Genomic DNA, 18,846 nt, shown 5'->3' with positions numbered 1-18,846 from the left:
GGTAAAAAGAGACAAACATTGTCTGCTCCTTGCTTTTCCCATGTCTTTGGCTGGCACTCATTAGGGTTTTGCCACAGGCATGAAAGGGAACAGCACAGGCCATGCCTCTGCAAGGGGCTCTGCATACCCATGCTTTGGCATCCATTAATGCTTAATCTCTCCCTGCCTTGAGGTGGTGGTGATAGATGGCAAATCTGGCCTCCCTGTTTGGAACCAGGAACTTCCATGGCAGAAGCAACAACTTGATGCACTCTCAGTCATGACTTTGGACAAGAAGTCTGTTTTTCTCTTCTGGGCTGATGAAACGCAGCCTGTGTTACGAAGTTTGGTGAGCATGTATTTTTTCTTCACTTTGAGGTTTCTCTCTGAAGCACATGCAGTCTCTGTCTTTTATTCCTACTGTCATTGAACTTGAACCTATGAGAATGCTGTCAGGGACATCTCTTACTTTGACACTCTGACTTCTCTGAGCCTGAACTCAGGAGTTTTTGTGTGCAAATTCTTCATTGTAAAGCTTTGTTGACAAAAATTTTGCATCCACAAACCCCAAAATCTGTGAATTTCATTTTTTCCTGCAGCACTGAGGAGTTGTAACTGCAGATTTGTTCCCAGCCCAGAGTGCTCCTTCTGTCCATGCAGGCACACAGTTTGGCATGGAGACTCAAACTTCCAGACTGTAGCTTTGCCCATCAAGCTGCATATGACAGAGCTAGATTTCAGCCTTACCAAAGAGAAATTGTAGAGCAAATTCTGTTTTAGGAACAAAAGGGTTTCAGGATTTAATCTTTGTAAAACCACAGGTTTTCATTCTGTGATCCGTGTAAAAACAACACAGTGTCAGAAAACTTTATATTTTTGACAAAGCTAGACTCCCCCTTGCTAGTAGTTGTTATGTTTTTGTGTCTTTCATTCCAACAGCAACCTGATCCCAGACCTGAGCGCCCAGGGCTGCACCACCTCTATCTCCTCCACCCTGTTTTTCCTACAGTCCTTTTGGACCTCACCAATGCAACAGACAAAGTCATTGCTTCAGCAGGTGAGTACAAATGGAGGAGAGACTACCTAGGCTAGAAACAGAGAGAGAGAAGCAGCTGTGAGAAACAATGGGCTGCAGTTGTGCCTTTAAAGGTAGCACCTAAGGTCCACTACACATAGCACAACAGTGGGAAATAAGATTCATCTTCCTTCTGAAGGAGCATCCTGTCCACCCTCTACTTTGCGAATGAAAGACCCACAAAGTTTCTTACGTGTTTAACCAATGACAGGTTTAATGCATGTTTTACACCACAGAAGTTGTGTTGCTTTCCATGGAGCTATTTTTAATTCAATGCCGTGCATAAAAAATCACTATAAAACTTTTCTCTGTCACCTCAGATACACTTCTGCTGTTGTTGACCATCTCCCGCTCTTTGGGATAGGAGCTGTTCTACTTCCTCTTTATTTTTGTAAGGAGGAATCAAAATATATAAGTGTGTTTTCAGGGAAAAGTAGATCTGGATTTAACATCTATACAAGATTTTACAGTCCCTGTTCAATTTTCTCGCTCTTTCTAAAGCAGTTCAGCAAATAGCCAGCCTCTTGTGCATGGGAGTGTGGGGTAAAGGTTCATCCAGAACTAAGAGAAGTAGGCCAGGAAGCGTAGAAAAACTGCTGCATAATAATAACATCTAATTGGACTTGAATCAAAAACACAGTTCAGACAAGAACAAATAGAATACTATTGTTACAGGGTTTTTTTTAGAAAGTAGGATTTCTGAGGTCTGTACAGATCATTCTGCAGTGACTGGAGTCACCTGACTTGCCAGTGCTTTACAAATTTCCCATTTTATAGAGGTAAAGAATAGCTACTAACAGGTGTGGGAAGGAAAGCTGAGAGTGAACTGTATTCTTGAAATATGTTCATATCCAATGTCAAACTCAAAAGCATAACCTAGAACCAAACCTTTCCATTTCTGATCTATATTTCAGTTTCTTTCCGTGGAAAAATGTTAAAATAATTTTCCCTTTTCAGCTAAGTTACATGGAATTGTAAAGTCAGACTGAATATGCTGTCAGTCTAGTGGATGTTTTGACTGAGTAAGGGCTATAAGATTTCTTTTGGAAGAAACATAATCATTTCCTCCTCACCACTGTTTTCTTGCCCTTTTCTAATGGACCAGTTGGAATTAATGATCTCCAAAAGGATGCATTTCACATCACTGTGACAACAACTGCAACCTCTGAAAAGCAGCCAGGATTTCTCTCGGTCAGCAAGCTGGCCCTGAAGTGGGCCATGATGAGTCAAGGCCGAATGGTGTGGTTAAAGGACAGCAGGACTCCAAAAATCAGCCGTGGAGAAGTGAGGCGATTTCTTGCCCGGATGAAATTTGCTGACTTTCCTCAGAAGGTGAGATTGTGCAGGAATCCCCCATGAAATCCAGGCCTTTGAAAACATCTGATCTCTTCCCTACAGACACAGTTAAGGTGCTCTTTGGGATGGAAAGGGACTGGTGGGTTGCAAAATGACTGTTAGCAAGATGACTGGCTGCCCCTTTGGGCATAAGATGGACAGATTGTGAAGCAAAGATGTACTTAGACAGTTGAACACAGCACAGGCTCTTAGAAAGGAGCAGGGATGATGATCATAAGAGACTGAGACTTGCAGAGGGATTAGAGAGGTGGGACTGAGATCACTTGTTTTGACATGGGCAAGCAAGGGTCCTCCATATAGTGGTGTCCTGTTGCTGACTTTACTTTACTAGACTGGATGATAATAGATTTTGGCTTTAATGTTTGTTTGCTTTTCTTTCTTCAGCTCTAGCCTGGTGGTTCCTCAGATGTTGGTTGGACCTGTGGCTGTATTGGGAATATAGGAAGCTGCTCTGTGTATCTTCAGGAAAATGGCTATATAGAGGGAATGGGGTCTAAAAGCACTTCCCCTTTCTTCAGCTCTCTGGGCAATGCTGCTGGAGGCAGGTTTGTCGTAGGCAGACCTGTTCTGTACCAGAGAAACCTTGTTCAGCAACTCCCTCTCCGTATGCTGTTCTTGCATGCTTCCTTCCAGGTAACACAGAAATGTGAATTTAGAGGTTATATACATATATATAAAATCAGGCTTTATATATATGTTTGTTAATTTATACAATGTATGTATATTTTTTGTATGTTTAATTTATGAATGAGATTTAGGACACACCTTTTTATGTCCAAACAGTGTTCCCAAGCAGTCTAACAAGCTCTATGCCGAGAGTGGGCCATGATGAGTCAAGGCAGGTGGTGTGGCTAAAGGACACCCTTAATCTTTTCATTTTTGGAGAGAAGCCTCTGGCTCCTGCAGGTTTAGTCTTATCTGTGACTTCTCCTGTGCTCTCAGCTCTCTTGTCCATGCTGTTGCCAGACTCACAAACAAGCTAGTTCTCTGGCTGTATTATCTATCTAGAGAAAGATGGTCTCCACAGCATTTGCCAGCCCCTTGTACTTGTGTCTTTCTTTCCCAGTTCCAAGTTCAGGACACCAAGTTCAGGCATATGTGGGTGATGTAGAAGTGAAAGGTTCACAGCTTGTTTCTCTCCATCCTTAAGGTTTGTATGAACCCACATTATCACTGTAACATCACACTGCAGTCCAATGGGCAGAGTCTCCCTTTGCCAATGTATCATACCCCCCTTGGGATAGGAGGTCCAGCAGATCCCAAATGTTCCTCAGTCTTGTCACAGAAAAGCTGATTCTAATGCTGCTGCTCCAGGGTTTAGAGGTTCAGATAGAGACAGAAACTAGAAATAGAAAGCTTTTTTTGTCCATTTTAACCCTATTCTGAGCTCGATATTGCCATTCCCTTTCCAGCCCAGCCCTGTGTGCAGCTCCAGGAGGAGCAAGCTACCCCTGGGACACATTTGATCACAGTGTGTTAGGTGTGTCCCGCTCTGTCCCAGAGTGTGCCATTATTCTCTGTTGCATTTGAGGAGCATCTGTATGAATTTTCTTATAGTAGAAAAGATCATATAAAAGTGAAACAATTTGGTGCCCCAGTAGTTCCCCACCGGTAATTTAGGGCAACAATATAGGAACTCCTTTCCTAGTATGCCATTCCAAGCCTGGCCTTTGACATTAAAGAGAGCCAGGCTGAGAGGAGGATTGTAAAGGACTTTTCTGTCTAGCATGTGCCCTTCCAGCCTCCCCACATTTCCCCATGAATTATGAGGTGACAGCAGACTTTGACCCTCCTTCCAGATGGTCACATTAGCCATGGGTTTGCTCTCCTGGGCCCTTGACACCTCCCTTTGCTGTATCACCCTTTCCATCATCCACATTTCTATATAAATCTTCCAGGATAGCCCTTCAGGTTTAGCTGCAAGCCCCAAGGCTGGTCTTTGGGCCCTGATCTCCTAATGTCAGAGCTGTGAACAGTTTGTATATGTCTAATGGTATTTTTGTGTAAATAGCTTTGTATATATTAGCACAACTGTAGCAATGGCTCTAGGCCTGGCATTTTCCTCCAGACAGGGTTTAGTGTTTATAATAGAGCTAGTGTCAGTTAATAAAACTGCATAATAGGACTGAAAGTGTGAAGACCAGTAACATATGAGGGATTAAACAGGAGTGTTTCTTCTCTCCTGTCCAAGCCAGCACCTTGCTGGGAAAGGTGAATTGGCTGTTACCTAAGTAGTTACTTCTGAGATTCTTCCTGAGAGAACTGATATTCAAGAGCAGTGATGTTAGCTCCTCCTTAATGTGAATTCACCCTGCCCACACACCCCCCCTCCCCCACTGTAAATAAAGAGTCTGTCTGTATATTGTTGGAAAAATGTATTTGAACTGCAGTGAAACAAAATAAATACTGTGTACAGCGTCATGTGTCATGTGAACCAGTGTTTCACTTTTGAGAGATTATGAGTTTGCTTGGGGTTTTGATTCGGGGGTTGTTTGCAATATTTTTACAATGGACAAAAAGGAACAGATGAATGGAGGTAACATAAAAAGCAAAAGTCCTGCCAAATTCTTAATGGTTATGAAAAAACAGTAAAAAGAGGCAGACAGCAAAGTACCTCAGAATGGGAGATTTTTGGGCAAAAAGCAAGAAGGGAACATGTGGGAGTCATTACAGATAGGAAGGAGGAGGAGAGATCTGAAAGCTACCCCCTGTTCCTACTGTAGCAGGACTTTTAATCTGGGGACAGGGAGAAGAGTTTGGGCCTGGAAGTTAAGAATAAACAGGGTGTTCAGAGAGGGTGACAGCGGATCAATATGAACACTGATGGCCCTCACCACAGCACTGAACTGGAGGTGCTGATGGAAGGTCAATGTGACACCACCCAGCAGTGCAGTTTGCCATCTGGATGGTGCTGACTATCTGTTCCCCAGTGCAATACTGGGATTAGGACATCTGACTCAACTCTGAAAGTGCTTGGAGACAGCTGGCACCAGCATGTCCCTCCAGTTTCACCCTTGTCAGAGGAGGGCACCCATCACACTGTATATGACCAGGGAAGACCCCCAAACTTCTACTCTAGTTACCCTGACCCCGTGCCTGCCTCCTTACTCCCTTTAGAGACTGGAAGAGCTCCCCAAAACCTGCTAAGAGTGGTGCCAGTGCTTGGTTCAGAGCTCTTGTTCCTCCCAAACCCTGCTGCTCCGTCCCTGTACACTCATCCCTAACAGCGATCCTCCCCGATTGTCTGGCCCAAGACTTCATCCAGGTCCAGCTCTGGTTCCCGCTGTAGCATTTTCTGCTGCAGATCAGTGTAGAAGTCAACTCCCTCAGAGACTGAATGGAAGACCTTGCCTTTGGGCTCATAGTAGCTGCTTATTTGCTGTATGAAGCACTGGTGGTGCTGAGGGTGATCCTTGAGGCTCCCATCAAATCCCTTGATGTGGTTCCTTTTGAACTCCAGTATCGTCTTGGTGTAGGTATTGAGAGTGGTGACAGCAGAGGCCATGCAGCAGGTAAAGGAGGCCCAGGCCATGCTGCCAGAGACACATAGAAGAAGAACGTGCTGTGAAAAGCCATGTAGAGTTATAAACACTATGACACACCCCAATTCTCCCTGATTTGCCAGGCAGAATCTTCTGGGCACAGACATGAACTAGAACGACTAAGGCTCATAGCATTACAGTTCTTAGGGGTTATCCCACCACAAGATTCTCAGATCAGTGGGTTAAATATTGGTCATCCCCATGACAGGAAAGGGAGTGACACAGGGAAAAGGGCAGCGGGAACATCTGTAACTGGTCAGAGCAAGGGAGCACAGCTTGGAAGCAAGTTCTGTATTGCTGGGCTCTCAGTGTCTTAGTGTGCATGAGGCTTGTCTACCTGAGCGTAACCAAATTGCCATCCTGGCATTAGATGTCCACGGGTGGCACGTGGCACTGGAGTGTTTAAGAATCAATGTGGTCATCATCAATACAGCATTGAAATTGAACCTGCACTTTCCATGGGCACCTGCAAGGCTCATCCAACTGTTTTTCAGGTCAGGTATGTCATGTCCACTGTCCTTGGCTGCTTTATCCTTTAGAGAAAGGCACACGGAGCCACCTGCTTTTTGCAGCTCCTCTTCCTGGCTCACAAGTGACACTGTGGTGTACTGCCTGCTTTCCCTCCTTCCTGCACATAGTACCATCTGAAGATGCCCTTGGCCTCCAGTGCAGCTGCCATTATGTGGCTGGGCCAGCACTGGAGAAGATGGTGTGGCTGCTGGTTGGGGACTGAGCTGTGCCCACACCTTTAGGCTCACGTCTAGGCTTGGTGTTGCAGGAATAGGCCCTCTGGCCCAACATTGGTTAGTGAAGATGCCAAACCAGCATGCAACTTGTTAAAGTTGCAGAAAAACAAGGTGTGTTTGAGAGCATCATTACAAGTGTGACACTGGCCTCTGCACACAGGGAAGGGTTGAGACCAAACAGGGCAAACCAGCAGAGGGGCAAGCCTAATTAGTCAGCAGGGATGAAGGCAATTGTTTAGGTGTGACCCCATTGTTTTCCCAGTCCTTTGGTAACTATTCATTTAAATAACTCAGCCACCATTTATTAAAACAGGGTGAGGCAAAGACAGGAGATTAGTAGTAGGAGAACCTTGGTACACCTGTCTTTGGAACACACAGAAGGTCAAGAAAGGAGGAGGAAGCGGGTGGCATGGCTGAAGCTCTAAAGGCTGGGGGTGAAGATGGCTTCAGAGCTCACATACTAGAATGCCCAGCCATAGTCCCATGTGTGCGGCCTCCAGTCCTCCGGTCCCAGATTAACTGTTGCCTGGAAGACTTGAGAGTACATCATGTGTGCCACCATCCCAAGGAGACCTGGACACAAAGGATAAAGCAAAGAAGTTACAGCAGGAGCCAGAGCAGCATACTTCAGGCTTGAGTGGAAAAGCAGGCTCTCCAGTGCTGAGATTCCAAGACTACAGGAATACACTCACCTGACAGCACTGAGGAGACAGCAGCAAAAGCATTGAGCTTCATCCCGCAGACAGGATTGCCAGTATGCAGAATTTCCACCATCAGGAGGATGAAGCTGATGAGCAGTAAGCTGATGTACAGCATCTCTGATCCCAGTGACAGCCACAGGATTCCTGCCAGGAATACAGGATGCAATCATGTTCAAGAAAGAGTACTCCCCTCTCTCAACCCAATGCTGAAAGGATGTCCTTTGGATAGCAGGGAACGAAGGAAAACAGCAAACACCCAAAAGCAATCTCCCCAGCCTGTGATCAAGGGATCAATGTGTGCTGTAGGGGACAGAGTGCATGTCACAGAGGATGGCTTGGCTTCTCCAGCATGGCAGAACTGAGGGGATCTAAAATGGCCTCTGTAAACATGCCAGCATTATTCATAAACAGCAAGGAGGAAAACAAACGGAAAAAGGGGAAGCTGTTGACTATTAGCATAAAATCTAATAGTAATAGATTGGCCACAAACACATCCAAGCTCTAATCACAACAACAAAAGCGAACAACTTTAACCTGGGACTCAACTTTTAAGAACTATATGGTGCATCCATGACGGTCTGGGACATGGCCTCTGGAATTCAGGAAGCCTCTTGCAAACCTGTATTTCTCACTGAAACCCCAACTAAAATGAAAGTATGTTCCTTGGGGTTGATATCCAGCCAGGGCAGTAACACTGACTGCCCACCCTGCTTCTTGAACAGAGTGCAGGTACTTTCATGCTGGGATTTCAAGTGGGATTTAAGTGATACCGGAGTCCAGAGCTCAGCTGAGTTCTACAGCTCTGCATAAGAACTGAAGGAGGATGAAGAAAGGCACTCTGTAATGCTGGGCTGTGGAAAAGCACAGGATCCACTGAGGAAGAAACATTAATCTGACAAATGAAGCAGCACTGTGAGCACTACTGTTAGCAACTATTAATGGCTGTAGAGGAGACATTCAGCTGGGGAAAAGGAGTGTGAAGAAAACCCTCATTAATGTGGCACTGACTTGAATAGTCAACATCATTAGTGCCGTAGAGTCAACCAGCTCTTTAGCACAAATAGAGGAGCTGCATTCCCTGTTTAAAGAAGCTGGCTTGCTTGCTGCAGCACCACCACGGAGAATATTTCATTAAAGGTCAGACTGTCAAAAGTATTCTGGAGGTTGCAGGCACCACACATACACAGAGACCTCTGCATAATTTTACTTGTGAGTACAGGCTTCCCACTGATGATGTGTAATTTGGTCTTGTAATGTTGCCTGTGTACTGTGGAGCTGCTCTACACACACCCAGCTCAGCCAGCCCATCCCACAGTCAGCAGTCACACCCCCCTGTGCAGTGCTAACCCAGCCATACAACGGCACCTGAGCCAGTCATGTTGAGATTATACTTTGTGCAGGAAGGGGTGAAAATGGTGCTTGCAAAATCCCCAGCATTTATTACGCCCTTACTTTCAGGGTTTGAATGCTGGGACAGGCTTTGCACCCCAGGCCTTTCCCTTCATATATGAACATCTTCTGAAATGGTTTGTCTCCAGCCTCCATCTCAGGGAATAGTTAGTAAGCCCACACCAATTGAAAAGCCTTCATTAAGAAGAATCTCTGTAGCATATGGAACTTACATATATATGTACATACTGAAGCTATCCACAGGGTGATTTGAAACATGGGACAATGACAGGAGGGGTGATCTCTCCTACCCAAATGTAGTTTTGTATTTAATGAGGCAGGGGCTTCGCCTTGAAAGCGTAATTTTCAGATGTCCTGTTCACTTACCACAAAGTAAGAGGTGATTCAGCTTCCAGATTCATCGTATTAGACCCCAAAACTGAAGCACTGAGTTAACATGTAGCCTGTGTAGGAGGGACTGCCCTGAGGCTGCATCCATCCTCTTCCCCTTTACTACAGCAAGATGACAACCCCAGACCAAGCAACTCACTGCATGAGAGAAATCCCGCCTCAGACTGGAGGGAATCTGAGGTTTCTAGCACTGACTTCACAAATGGCAGCGGTTTATGCGAACATCTGGGAGGAAATCTTTGCTCTTCTAGCAGCCATGAGGACAGGATTTCATACTTGGCTCTTTGGGGACCCACCCTGCTGTCCCCACACAGGCAAAATGCTGCAGGTCCCCTGTCCCTAGAAGATGAACTGTGCAGCTACAGTGAAATACAGGGGTTTGCTCTTACCTCTCTCTGCTGGTGGTGAAAGCTCAATAAAACTGCGGCATTTCTCTTCTGAAACACAAAACCAAAGCTTTTAGTTTATAAAACAATGCAGGGAACACAGGGGAACTGAAAATCTCTTCATTTCACTTTCTTTTCAGTGCATACATCCATTCATCCCTGAATCTACCCATCAGACCTTCTCACCTCTGGTCTTTTTCTATCTTTCCAGACCTTCACTGAGGCAAAAGATGGGAAGGCAGCACTTGCCTGCAAAACTAGAAATTACCTTTTCAGAAAAAAAAGCTTCAGCAATTCGTAAATCTTTCTAGTCTCTGTTGAATATAAAAATCTGTTGCTACTCATTCACAACATTACTGATGATGAGGCCTATTAAGGGTGTAGCTTGTAACAGACGCAGATCCATCACTTCTGCTGAATTCCCACACACCCTAATCTCAGAAGAGCATTTCTAGCACTGCTTCTCAAAGAAGAAAGCAAAAAAAGAACTTCCCATGTGAAATACTTTGTGACAGAGATGCATGTCCCCATTCTGTGGCAGAGACTCATACAGAAATATGGTCCTTGGTCCTCACATATTAGGCATGCTATTTCAACAAATTGTGTTAATATTTGCTTTGGCAAACTACTGTCTCAGCTGAGGGTCCATCATTATTTTCTGTAAGTCTCTGTCCCTGCATACTGCATTACTGCATTTGAGGGTCCTCTCCTCTACTTGGCACAGTATTTTCTCCCAGATTTTCCGCTTCATGTAAGAGTCTAATTTTCTTAATTTCTATCCCCATCTCTAATCTTTCCAAATCTCCTGTGCTACTTCTGTCATCCACAGCTCTCAGGATGCTACCCAGTTTAGTGCCATCTGCGGTTCTCATTAACTTGCAATTTGCTACTTCACCTAGAACTTTAATGAGGATATTCAGTAATGGCTCATCTAAACTGATCCTGTGATTAGCCTGAAAATGAAATCCTTTCTCCAGCTCAACTCAAACTCCTTTTGTTCAGAGTAGTCCCTTCCTTATTGTTTTTATTGTCCATGCAGTTGTTTCAAAGATGCACAGTAGTGGGTGGGTGATTTACAGGAAGCAGGAGACTGAGACTGACTGTGCTTCTATCCCATGCTCTATCCCGTGCTCTATCCTGTGTTCTGCTGTGATCCAGATGTTACATACTTTCTCTGTTCCTTCAGGCACTGGGGTTATTCCAGGACTGCCCAGTGAACAGAAAAGCAGTTTAGAGAAATCAGTCAAGGGATGTAGTTTCATTCCCACAAGCATCATGGAAACACAACCCAACCCAAACCAGCCCTAAATAAACACATCTCCTTCCACAGCCCTTCTGGAAATGCTCATAACAAAAAGCAGCCCACTTGCTAGGACATGAGAATTTCAAGCACATTCCTTTCTGATCCAACCCCTCCTTCTGTCTGCTTTTCTTCACCAGTTATTTATTTTCAACCTGACAGAAACAGAGATGAAAAATATTATACTGGAAGGATGGCTTGGTTAAAGAAGGTGAGACATTTGTACTTGGGCAGAGCTGAAGGGAGGGTGGTGGGCTCAGGGGAATGGCCCTGATGAAAGTGACTTTCATCACTCTATTTTTAGATACAAATCTCTGTGTTGGCCACCTTCTAGATTAGTTCTGATCCTTGATGTGTGTGCCAGGCAGTAAAGGGCATCTGAGCACCGCAGAGCACCCGCCTGTGCTGGTGTGGCACAGGTTTCAGCAGAAGGACTTGAGCAGGACTGGGCAGGAACACGTCATGGGTGAAGGGAAGCACTAAAGGGTTCTAGTACAGATTGCACAACCAGTCCCTGGCACTTCAGGATTTACAGTGCCAGTCCCACATGGTCAAAAATCACTAATGAAATCTGTCACAATATCACAAAAACTAAAAACAATTACAATATTGCAGCTCTAATCCTTAGGTTAATTTACCTCCTAGCTTTAGCTCCTTTGGGTTCAGATCCTGCAGGTTTTCTCTGTATCTATAAGGTAGCAATTCCCGTTCTCTGTTTTTTTTTAAGAAAAGCCCAGTCTCTGTTTAATAACACAAAACTACTCAGTTTGATGATTTAAGAACACCAACTATTGTAGTCCTCACAGTGATAGCTGAAAATTATCATTCGCATAAAATCACTGTACTTAGATTTCTGAGAGGACATGTGCAAATTTACCCTGAGGAGCTTGAAATAAGCTGTGTATAGGAATGGAAATATGGGGAAAGGGAAAGGAGGCTCATGGAAATTCCCATCAGGATGAACAGTGCTATCATAAAGTCACTGCCACCACCACCATCACTTACACTTCACAGGCCCTATTCTGGAGCCAAAGGGCACACCAGAGACAACCACTCCCCACTTCCCTGCTCTGTGAAGGACAGAAATTCCAGTGAAGGACAGAAATATATTGTATGCACCAGTGCACAGGGCTGATACCATCTAGGAAAAGGAAGAATACTTTTCTACCACGTCTTCTCAGCCTCCCACCCTTCAGTTTCCAACTTGTGTGGAGTAAATACAAGGCAATAAGGTGTGGCTGCCTGAGCAAAACACTACCTGGCCCTTCCATGCTCTCTTCACAGGAAAGCCACATCCCTGTGTGGAAGTATCTGAAGGCAAAGCGGTCATCCCCGGTCTCCCAGCTGTAGTGCACTGTGTCCTCAGTGGAAACGTTGCTGGTGTCTGCATCAGATGGCATGGGGACACCCACGCACTGGGAGGCTTTGCTCTTCCCACACAAAGGCTTGGGTACTTTCTGGGTCCCGGTGCACCAGTAGCTGCCCAGCAAGGCTGTGGTGGAGAGGGTGAGAGCCAGCAGGTTTAGGATGACAGCCAGGAAAGTACGGCGCAATGGCAGTCCCTTCAGCAGCTCCATCTACAACGCACAGATAGGAGAGACCATCACACCGGCCACTTGTCCCACACAGCCTCATGAATCCCACCTTTTCCCAGCATGCAGCTGTGGGGAGGGGTATGAGCACTCTGCCCTCCTCGCAACATCCCAACAGCTCACCCAGCATGGAAGAACCATTCCTTGAAAGCTAGGGCAGTGGACCTGGTCAGCTTCAACCATATTCAGCAAAGTATTCTGAATATCTGTACTGGGGAAGAGAGGGTGACATAGCAGGGCTGAGTGCATTGAGGTGTCTGAGCACGTGAGCAAAACGAAAGGAACATCACATTCATCCGTCTCAGAGATGACAGGGAGAAACTGTTAACCAACTTCCCTGAATACCATGTGTTGCCTTTACATGAAATTCGAATGCTCTCTCCAATTAAATGAGAAATCTTGCTGCCAAGTGTCCCAAAACACTTTTTCAAGCAGCTCATTACTGTACCTAGGGAGGTAGAGAGTATAGTGATTTCTCAGTGGGAAAAGGCAGGAAAATGTTCCCAAATCACTGAAGGTCACACATCAAAGCAGTGACCGGCTCAGAGGGAACACCCAGCTATCCAGCCCTGGTATCTTAAGTACAAGCCACAGAGCAGCACCTTCTTCCTGAGCTCTCGTCTGCACATCAGAAATTTGGTAGGGTGGTGGGATGGCAGCGTCTTTGCTTACACACAAAGTGCCAAAGGTTTTTTTCCCTATAAGGGTGAATGTTGCCACAAACATTCTTACTGATTTCATCTCATCACTTAAAGTAATTCAGAAAGCAGTTTGTGAACCAGGGACTTTCTCACTCAGAGGGAAGATGAAGACTTTAGGGTTCCTGCAAAACCCTGCACTGACTCCTGAGAACCCCAAAATAACACTCCATAGATTGATTAGATGTCATCTACCCACACATCAACTTTCATGTAATCAATGCATGTCTCTTCCCACGTGGCACTCCCTATGTTTGGCACAACTTCACCCAGATACTCCCACCCTTTCCTATTTATGACTCTGAAAATCTATTTACCCATGAATAGATTCAGTTTGTACAGACGCTGCCTGCTGCGGGTCCTCTTCACTTAACTTCGGCTGACTCACCCAACGCTGAACGTGTGAGAAAGACCATTCTGTGGACATCACTATAAATAAACAATACAGACCCAGCTTTGCATTGTCTGTGACTGCACCACAGATAAAAGTGGTGCACTTAGAACCAATTTTTTCTGCTACTCAGCAAGCTTGGAAACACAGTCAACGAAGACAGTGCAGAAGCTCCTCTTGAAAAGCAGGACCTTATTAGCATCTCATCACACTGAGAAAGCAGTGCTTGACCCTGAAAACCCTCATTGAAAGCAAGATAATCCTCGGCTCCTGAAATTTTACTGTATGGTTTCATACTCTGTTTTTTTTTTGGTTTTTTTTTTTTGTCTCTTCAGCAGGACATTTCTTTCTGCACCCTGGAGGTGGTAACGTCTTAGTGATGCCATAACTAATGGCTTTCATGATTTGAAGGCATGTTGAATATCACCATTTTCACAGAGAAGACACCTACTAGGAAGAGTTCCTGGCTAAGATTAGTGGCAAACTTCTCACTGAAAGTTTTTTTGGTGGAAAATTTGGCTTATGACGGAAAAGGAAATTTCAGACAAAATTACTCTTCTCAAAGCCACAGTTTTTCACCTGAAAATTGAAACCTTCAGCCCACAAAGTTTTTCAGTTTTTCATCAATGCTTAATGATAAGATTTTCTGTCATCAGGTTTTGGGTTGCTAATGCTTTTATCTAACAAAAAAAAAAAAAATCCACTCACAATATTTACAAAAATCATCTTTCTAATTTAAATCCTCAGTAGTGGGAAAAATAATCTCTCCAGTTGATTTATGACAGTAGTTGAAAGGCCTTATAATTTCAGGAAGAGTGTTAAGGAAAAGACATAAAAAGTACAAGAAACAAATGAGTCAGAAGTAGGAAGTGGATCAAGGATGCAGAAGACATATGGAATGAAAAGCAAATCTGAACTACTTCCTGAAAACATTGTTAGAAAAGCTTCCCTCTGCAAAAGACAAGCACTCACTGATAGTAACCAACCATAATGTCTAGATAGCCCCAAAAAGGAATGATAGTTGAATTTACCTTAGCAGCAAGTCTTTGAAGTCCTGTTAATTTGGATGAACAGCACAGAAGTGGGACTCACGCTTTGTCTGCTGTTTTGTTCATCTCTATATCCTCCAAGAAACCCAATTGCTGCAAAATCCCTTCCTCCTTTGTCTGGTCCCCTCCTCCTTCTCCTCGCCAGTGATTATTAAATGCTATCCTTCTGATCAGCAGCTGTTTTGTGGAAAATGGTCATTTTGTAATCCACAATGCAATCACAGCACAGCTGTTCTGGGAGATTATATGGGAAGCGATTGCTGCGGCGTGTTGGGATTAAGTGCAGAAGAGTGACCTGTATTAACTGAGTAGAAAGTTTCTTTAAAACACTGAAAGATTCCAGCCATCCCTGTGTGGCAGGTATCTGGGAGCTTGTATGGAGGGAGATGGCAGCTTTGGCCAGTGTTACAGGGGAGGAGTGACCTTAGCTGGAAACTGGCAGCACCCTTGGCATCAGGTCACCCCTTGCACTGGGCACTGTCCCAACAGAATGGAAAGACCAAAAGCATCCTAGGATATCTTCCAGGCCACACCCAATAGCTACAGAAAGGGCAGAATAAAATAAATGGGGAGAGGAAAGTTTATGCAACGGCATCTGCTCTGAGGACTGAGGATTTCAGTCCCTGAAGCGATACCAATACAGCTATCCCCATGGGCACTGGAAATTTTGATGCCAAAAGGAGCCCCTTAGCAGAAGAGCTGCAGAGTGGCAGACTGACACCGTGGCATCACTACCACGAAGGAGGTATTTCAAAGAGCAGCAAGTCAAGCCAATAGTCAAAGCATAGGAGAATGAGGTAGATTGTCAGTGTCACTTGTAGTGCCAGCTTTTACCAAAATGTGAAGGTCACTGGGAATCCCAGCTGGTTCACATTGGATGAATTTGGGAACCTAGTAAGAAGAGACAGAGACTCACATTGACACAAAGTCCCCTCTGAGCTCTTGTCCTGAAAGTTTAGAGGCTCTCAAAATACCTGTGTGGTATCAAACCCGTGAAAAGTAAGAATGTCACCACCTCTCATGAGAAGGTACTAGACACCATGGAGCAGAGCTGCACTGAATCAAACTGCGAGGGAGGAGAACATCAGGGAGGGGAACATCCCAAAGGAAGACACATCCTGTCCTCCCCAGAAGCACTCTGCCCAGTGCCAAGCGGGTGAGGCTCGTATCACCACTGGGAGGGAAGGAGGCACATTCCCTGCATGCTGCTCTGCCAAGACAGAGGAAACCTGTGGTCCATCCATTGTCATGCCCCGTGTGCAACACGGGAGCGCAGAGGCTGGAGCAGGTGCAGGAATAGCTCTGGGTGACAGCCCAGCCTGTGACAGCCCCACACAGCACGGGCAGCAGACGGAGAAGTTCATGGTCCAGCAGATGGGCTGTGCCATGCCGGGCTCCTGACCCTCCCTGCCCTGAGCAGAATGGGCAGTAGCTCTGTGGTTATTTTAATCCAGTCGCTGCATAAACTCCTCTAATGTGGATAAGCGTTTCTAAGACGGACTAACTGAAAGCAATGCTGAATGTCCCTGTGCTCCCTGGACCGCCTGCAGGTTTTTGATTAATAAAAAGGCTCTGTTTGAAACAGATGTACTTAATTTACTGGAGCAGGTAGAACAACAGCTGATGCCATTTAAAAGGAGAGTGATTGTTTTTGCTTTCTTTTTTGCAGTCTGTCCGCATCTGGACACCCTAAATTTAACTTCTAAATGCCCAGTTTAAAAAAAAAAAAATCACAGTTTACAAGCTCAAGAATAACTAAAGTCAACCTCTACTGATAATCCTTAACACTTTCCTAATTTTAAGCTTGGTGAGAGTATCATTAAAACCCAGGATTCTCTGTCAGTTTCTAAAGCTGATTTCATGGCATATATATCAATGAAATTAAACTGAATTGGTTTTATATGAATAAGAATTCATGTTGGGAAATAAATTGATCAGAAATATGCTATGGTTTAAAAAATATGCTTATAGCAGATTTAGTATTCTGAATAATGGCAGATATTTATCCTTCCAGAAGATGGCAATCTTTCTCTAGTCTTCTTCTCAGGAGTCTCTGCTGCTCTCATGTATGCTGGGGGAAAGCAACACTGAAGTTTAGACTTCTATTCTTTCCTTTGAAATTCCTCCCCCCTTCCCCTTATATATATATTTTTTGGACATTTTTATGAACACAAACTCTTTACCTTGACTCTGAAATGGGGCATGGACCGGTCCCTTGGAATTATCTGAGTATGGGAAGACTTGAAATCACTGGGAAAATTAAAAAAAAGAGGAATGACTGGTAGGAGCTTGGCTTTTGCTCACCTTCTGCCCTGCATGAAACTATTCTTTCTAACACTTTTCACAATATTTTGTCAAGTATCACATGAAATTTCCCCAGATTATTGCACACAATTCATAGAACACCAACACCAGAGCATGTTTCCTGATGTTCAACAAACTCCCCTTTGCAAAATTATGGGGATTTTATCTGGTTTTGGTTTGGATTTTGGTTGGTTAGTTGTTTGGTTTTTTTTTAAATGTTCTATATTAACCTCACCTCAATCTGACCTATTATAGACAGGAAAATCAACTGTATCTGTCTTTCACCCTGCTGTGCCTTCAGTTTTCTCCTCTTTGTATCTGATATTTCCCACCATAATTTGGCTTGGCTAGAGTTTTTGGATGCCTCTTTCTCTTTGAACTCAGCAGCAGCCAGTCCCTGGTGACTCGTTTAAATTTCGCCCATTGAAGTGAATGCCCATAGCAGTTGATTTCCTGTGCAATCAGCCAAATGCTTGACTTACAGAAACAAAACAAGGAAACAAAATGCAAAACCCCCCGAAATCATCACACAGCACCACTGTGGAGATTGCCAACTCCAAAGAAGCCTGGGCATTGACAAGTGATGCATTTTTATCCTGGCTCTATCACCATCTACACTCTGGCTTGGGTGTATCCTGCCCCAAAGTGACAAATTCAGCTCCCAGGGATGCTGGTGGAAAAGAAGGTTGAGGAGTCCTTGCCAGATAGGGCCCCAAACTTGCAATGTTTAACTGGTGGGTCTCAAGAGGCACACGACTCCCCACAGCCCCCCACGCAGCGATGCTCCAGGGATATCAGGGACCATTTGCCATCCTAACATTGGCTCTTCAGCTGACCTGGAGAGAAAAGGAGAGGAGGAAGGGTGGCTATTTACACCCCTAGAGTGGCTCTGTGAAAACTGGACAAAGACAGGCTCATACTCACCCCTCATTCCACACATTCCTCGCACATGACACTTCCCAGCGCTCCCGTTTTTGCTGTTTTTACGGGAAGATCACTCGGAGCCGCAGTCCCCTCCCTTACTGCCGCGCAGAAAGCAGGATGTCTCCCGAGTGACAGTGACATGGAGAGAGCCAGACTTCTCAAACCCAGTGACAGACTGCAAATGCCAGATTTCTCCCTGAGCTCTGAATAATTCCACTCAGATTGTAACCTTTATTTAGCTGTTTGCATGATGCATTAACTCTTGCTCTGAAAATGACCTCACCAGGCATATTTTTTTCTAGTCTAAGCACATTTAAAGGTGAATTCTGTTTCTAAGATGATCAGCTTATGTTGCTAGACACTGAGACTGTGGAATAAACAAAGATTGAACTGGACTGAGAAAATGCATCTTAAAGATGGACAAACCAGTCAGTCAGTTTGGACTTAACTACTTTTTTTTTCCTTCTCTTTTTTTTTCTCAAAACAAGTCTTGGTTGGCTGGATTTTTTTTCCTAATCTTTATGGTTGTCAGACCCTCAAAAACCACAGAGAAAGCAGACATGAAAAGGAAAAAATCAGATGCAGCAACAAAGACTTTGAGGACTCACTCAAGATTCTAGGTGCCTCAATTTCTGGATAGGAAACATAAGACTGTATATTATATATAAGGCTAGGGTGTTGCTTTTCACAGAGTACTTAAACTCTAGGATGTGTTCGCCAGAGCACACAGAAAAAGCATAGTATTTATGTACTTTTGCTAACCATGAACTGTAAACAGACAAGAAAACCACAATTTTACACATAGATATATAAGGATATTAAAGAGGTGCCAGTCCAGAAAAGGGTCTGTACAAAACTCCAAGCAGACAAATTCTTACCTTATCCACTGCTCACTATTCCCATCTGCTCTTCTGAAACATCCAGTGAAATACTACAAGGTGATCATGGATTCACCCCCATGTCTTTCTGTCTGACTGAGCATGCAGTAGCCAAGAAATTCCAT

The 18,846-nt window shown here is 44.5% G+C and overlaps 2 protein-coding genes across 2 annotated transcripts in view; one reads left to right on the top strand and one right to left on the bottom strand.

Moving 5' to 3' along the window:
• FAM234B (family with sequence similarity 234 member B) overlaps nucleotides 1-4,831 on the top strand; it is a 21,908-nt gene extending 17,077 nt beyond the window's left edge. Inside the window, exons 10-13 of the mRNA XM_059846615.1 lie at nucleotides 173-328; nucleotides 919-1,036; nucleotides 2,160-2,386; nucleotides 2,795-4,831. Of these exons, the coding sequence (XP_059702598.1) occupies nucleotides 173-328; nucleotides 919-1,036; nucleotides 2,160-2,386; nucleotides 2,795-2,800 (507 nt within the window). The 3' untranslated portion in view covers nucleotides 2,801-4,831. The remainder of the gene's footprint in view (nucleotides 1-172; nucleotides 329-918; nucleotides 1,037-2,159; nucleotides 2,387-2,794) is intronic.
• On the bottom strand, nucleotides 4,771-18,846 carry GSG1 (germ cell associated 1). Its single transcript, XM_059846616.1, is given in 7 exon segments — nucleotides 4,771-5,943; nucleotides 7,160-7,271; nucleotides 7,391-7,543; nucleotides 9,589-9,636; nucleotides 12,144-12,462; nucleotides 16,799-16,865; nucleotides 18,722-18,846. Coding segments are annotated over 7 exon segments (1,137 nt in total). The 3' UTR covers nucleotides 4,771-5,630.

Source organism: Haemorhous mexicanus, chromosome 5 (assembly GCF_027477595.1).
Source record: "Haemorhous mexicanus isolate bHaeMex1 chromosome 5, bHaeMex1.pri, whole genome shotgun sequence".
NCBI classification, from domain to species: domain Eukaryota; kingdom Metazoa; phylum Chordata; class Aves; order Passeriformes; family Fringillidae; genus Haemorhous; species Haemorhous mexicanus.
Note: the sequence above shows the minus strand (reverse complement) of the source record. Positions and strands in the feature narration are given on the sequence as shown.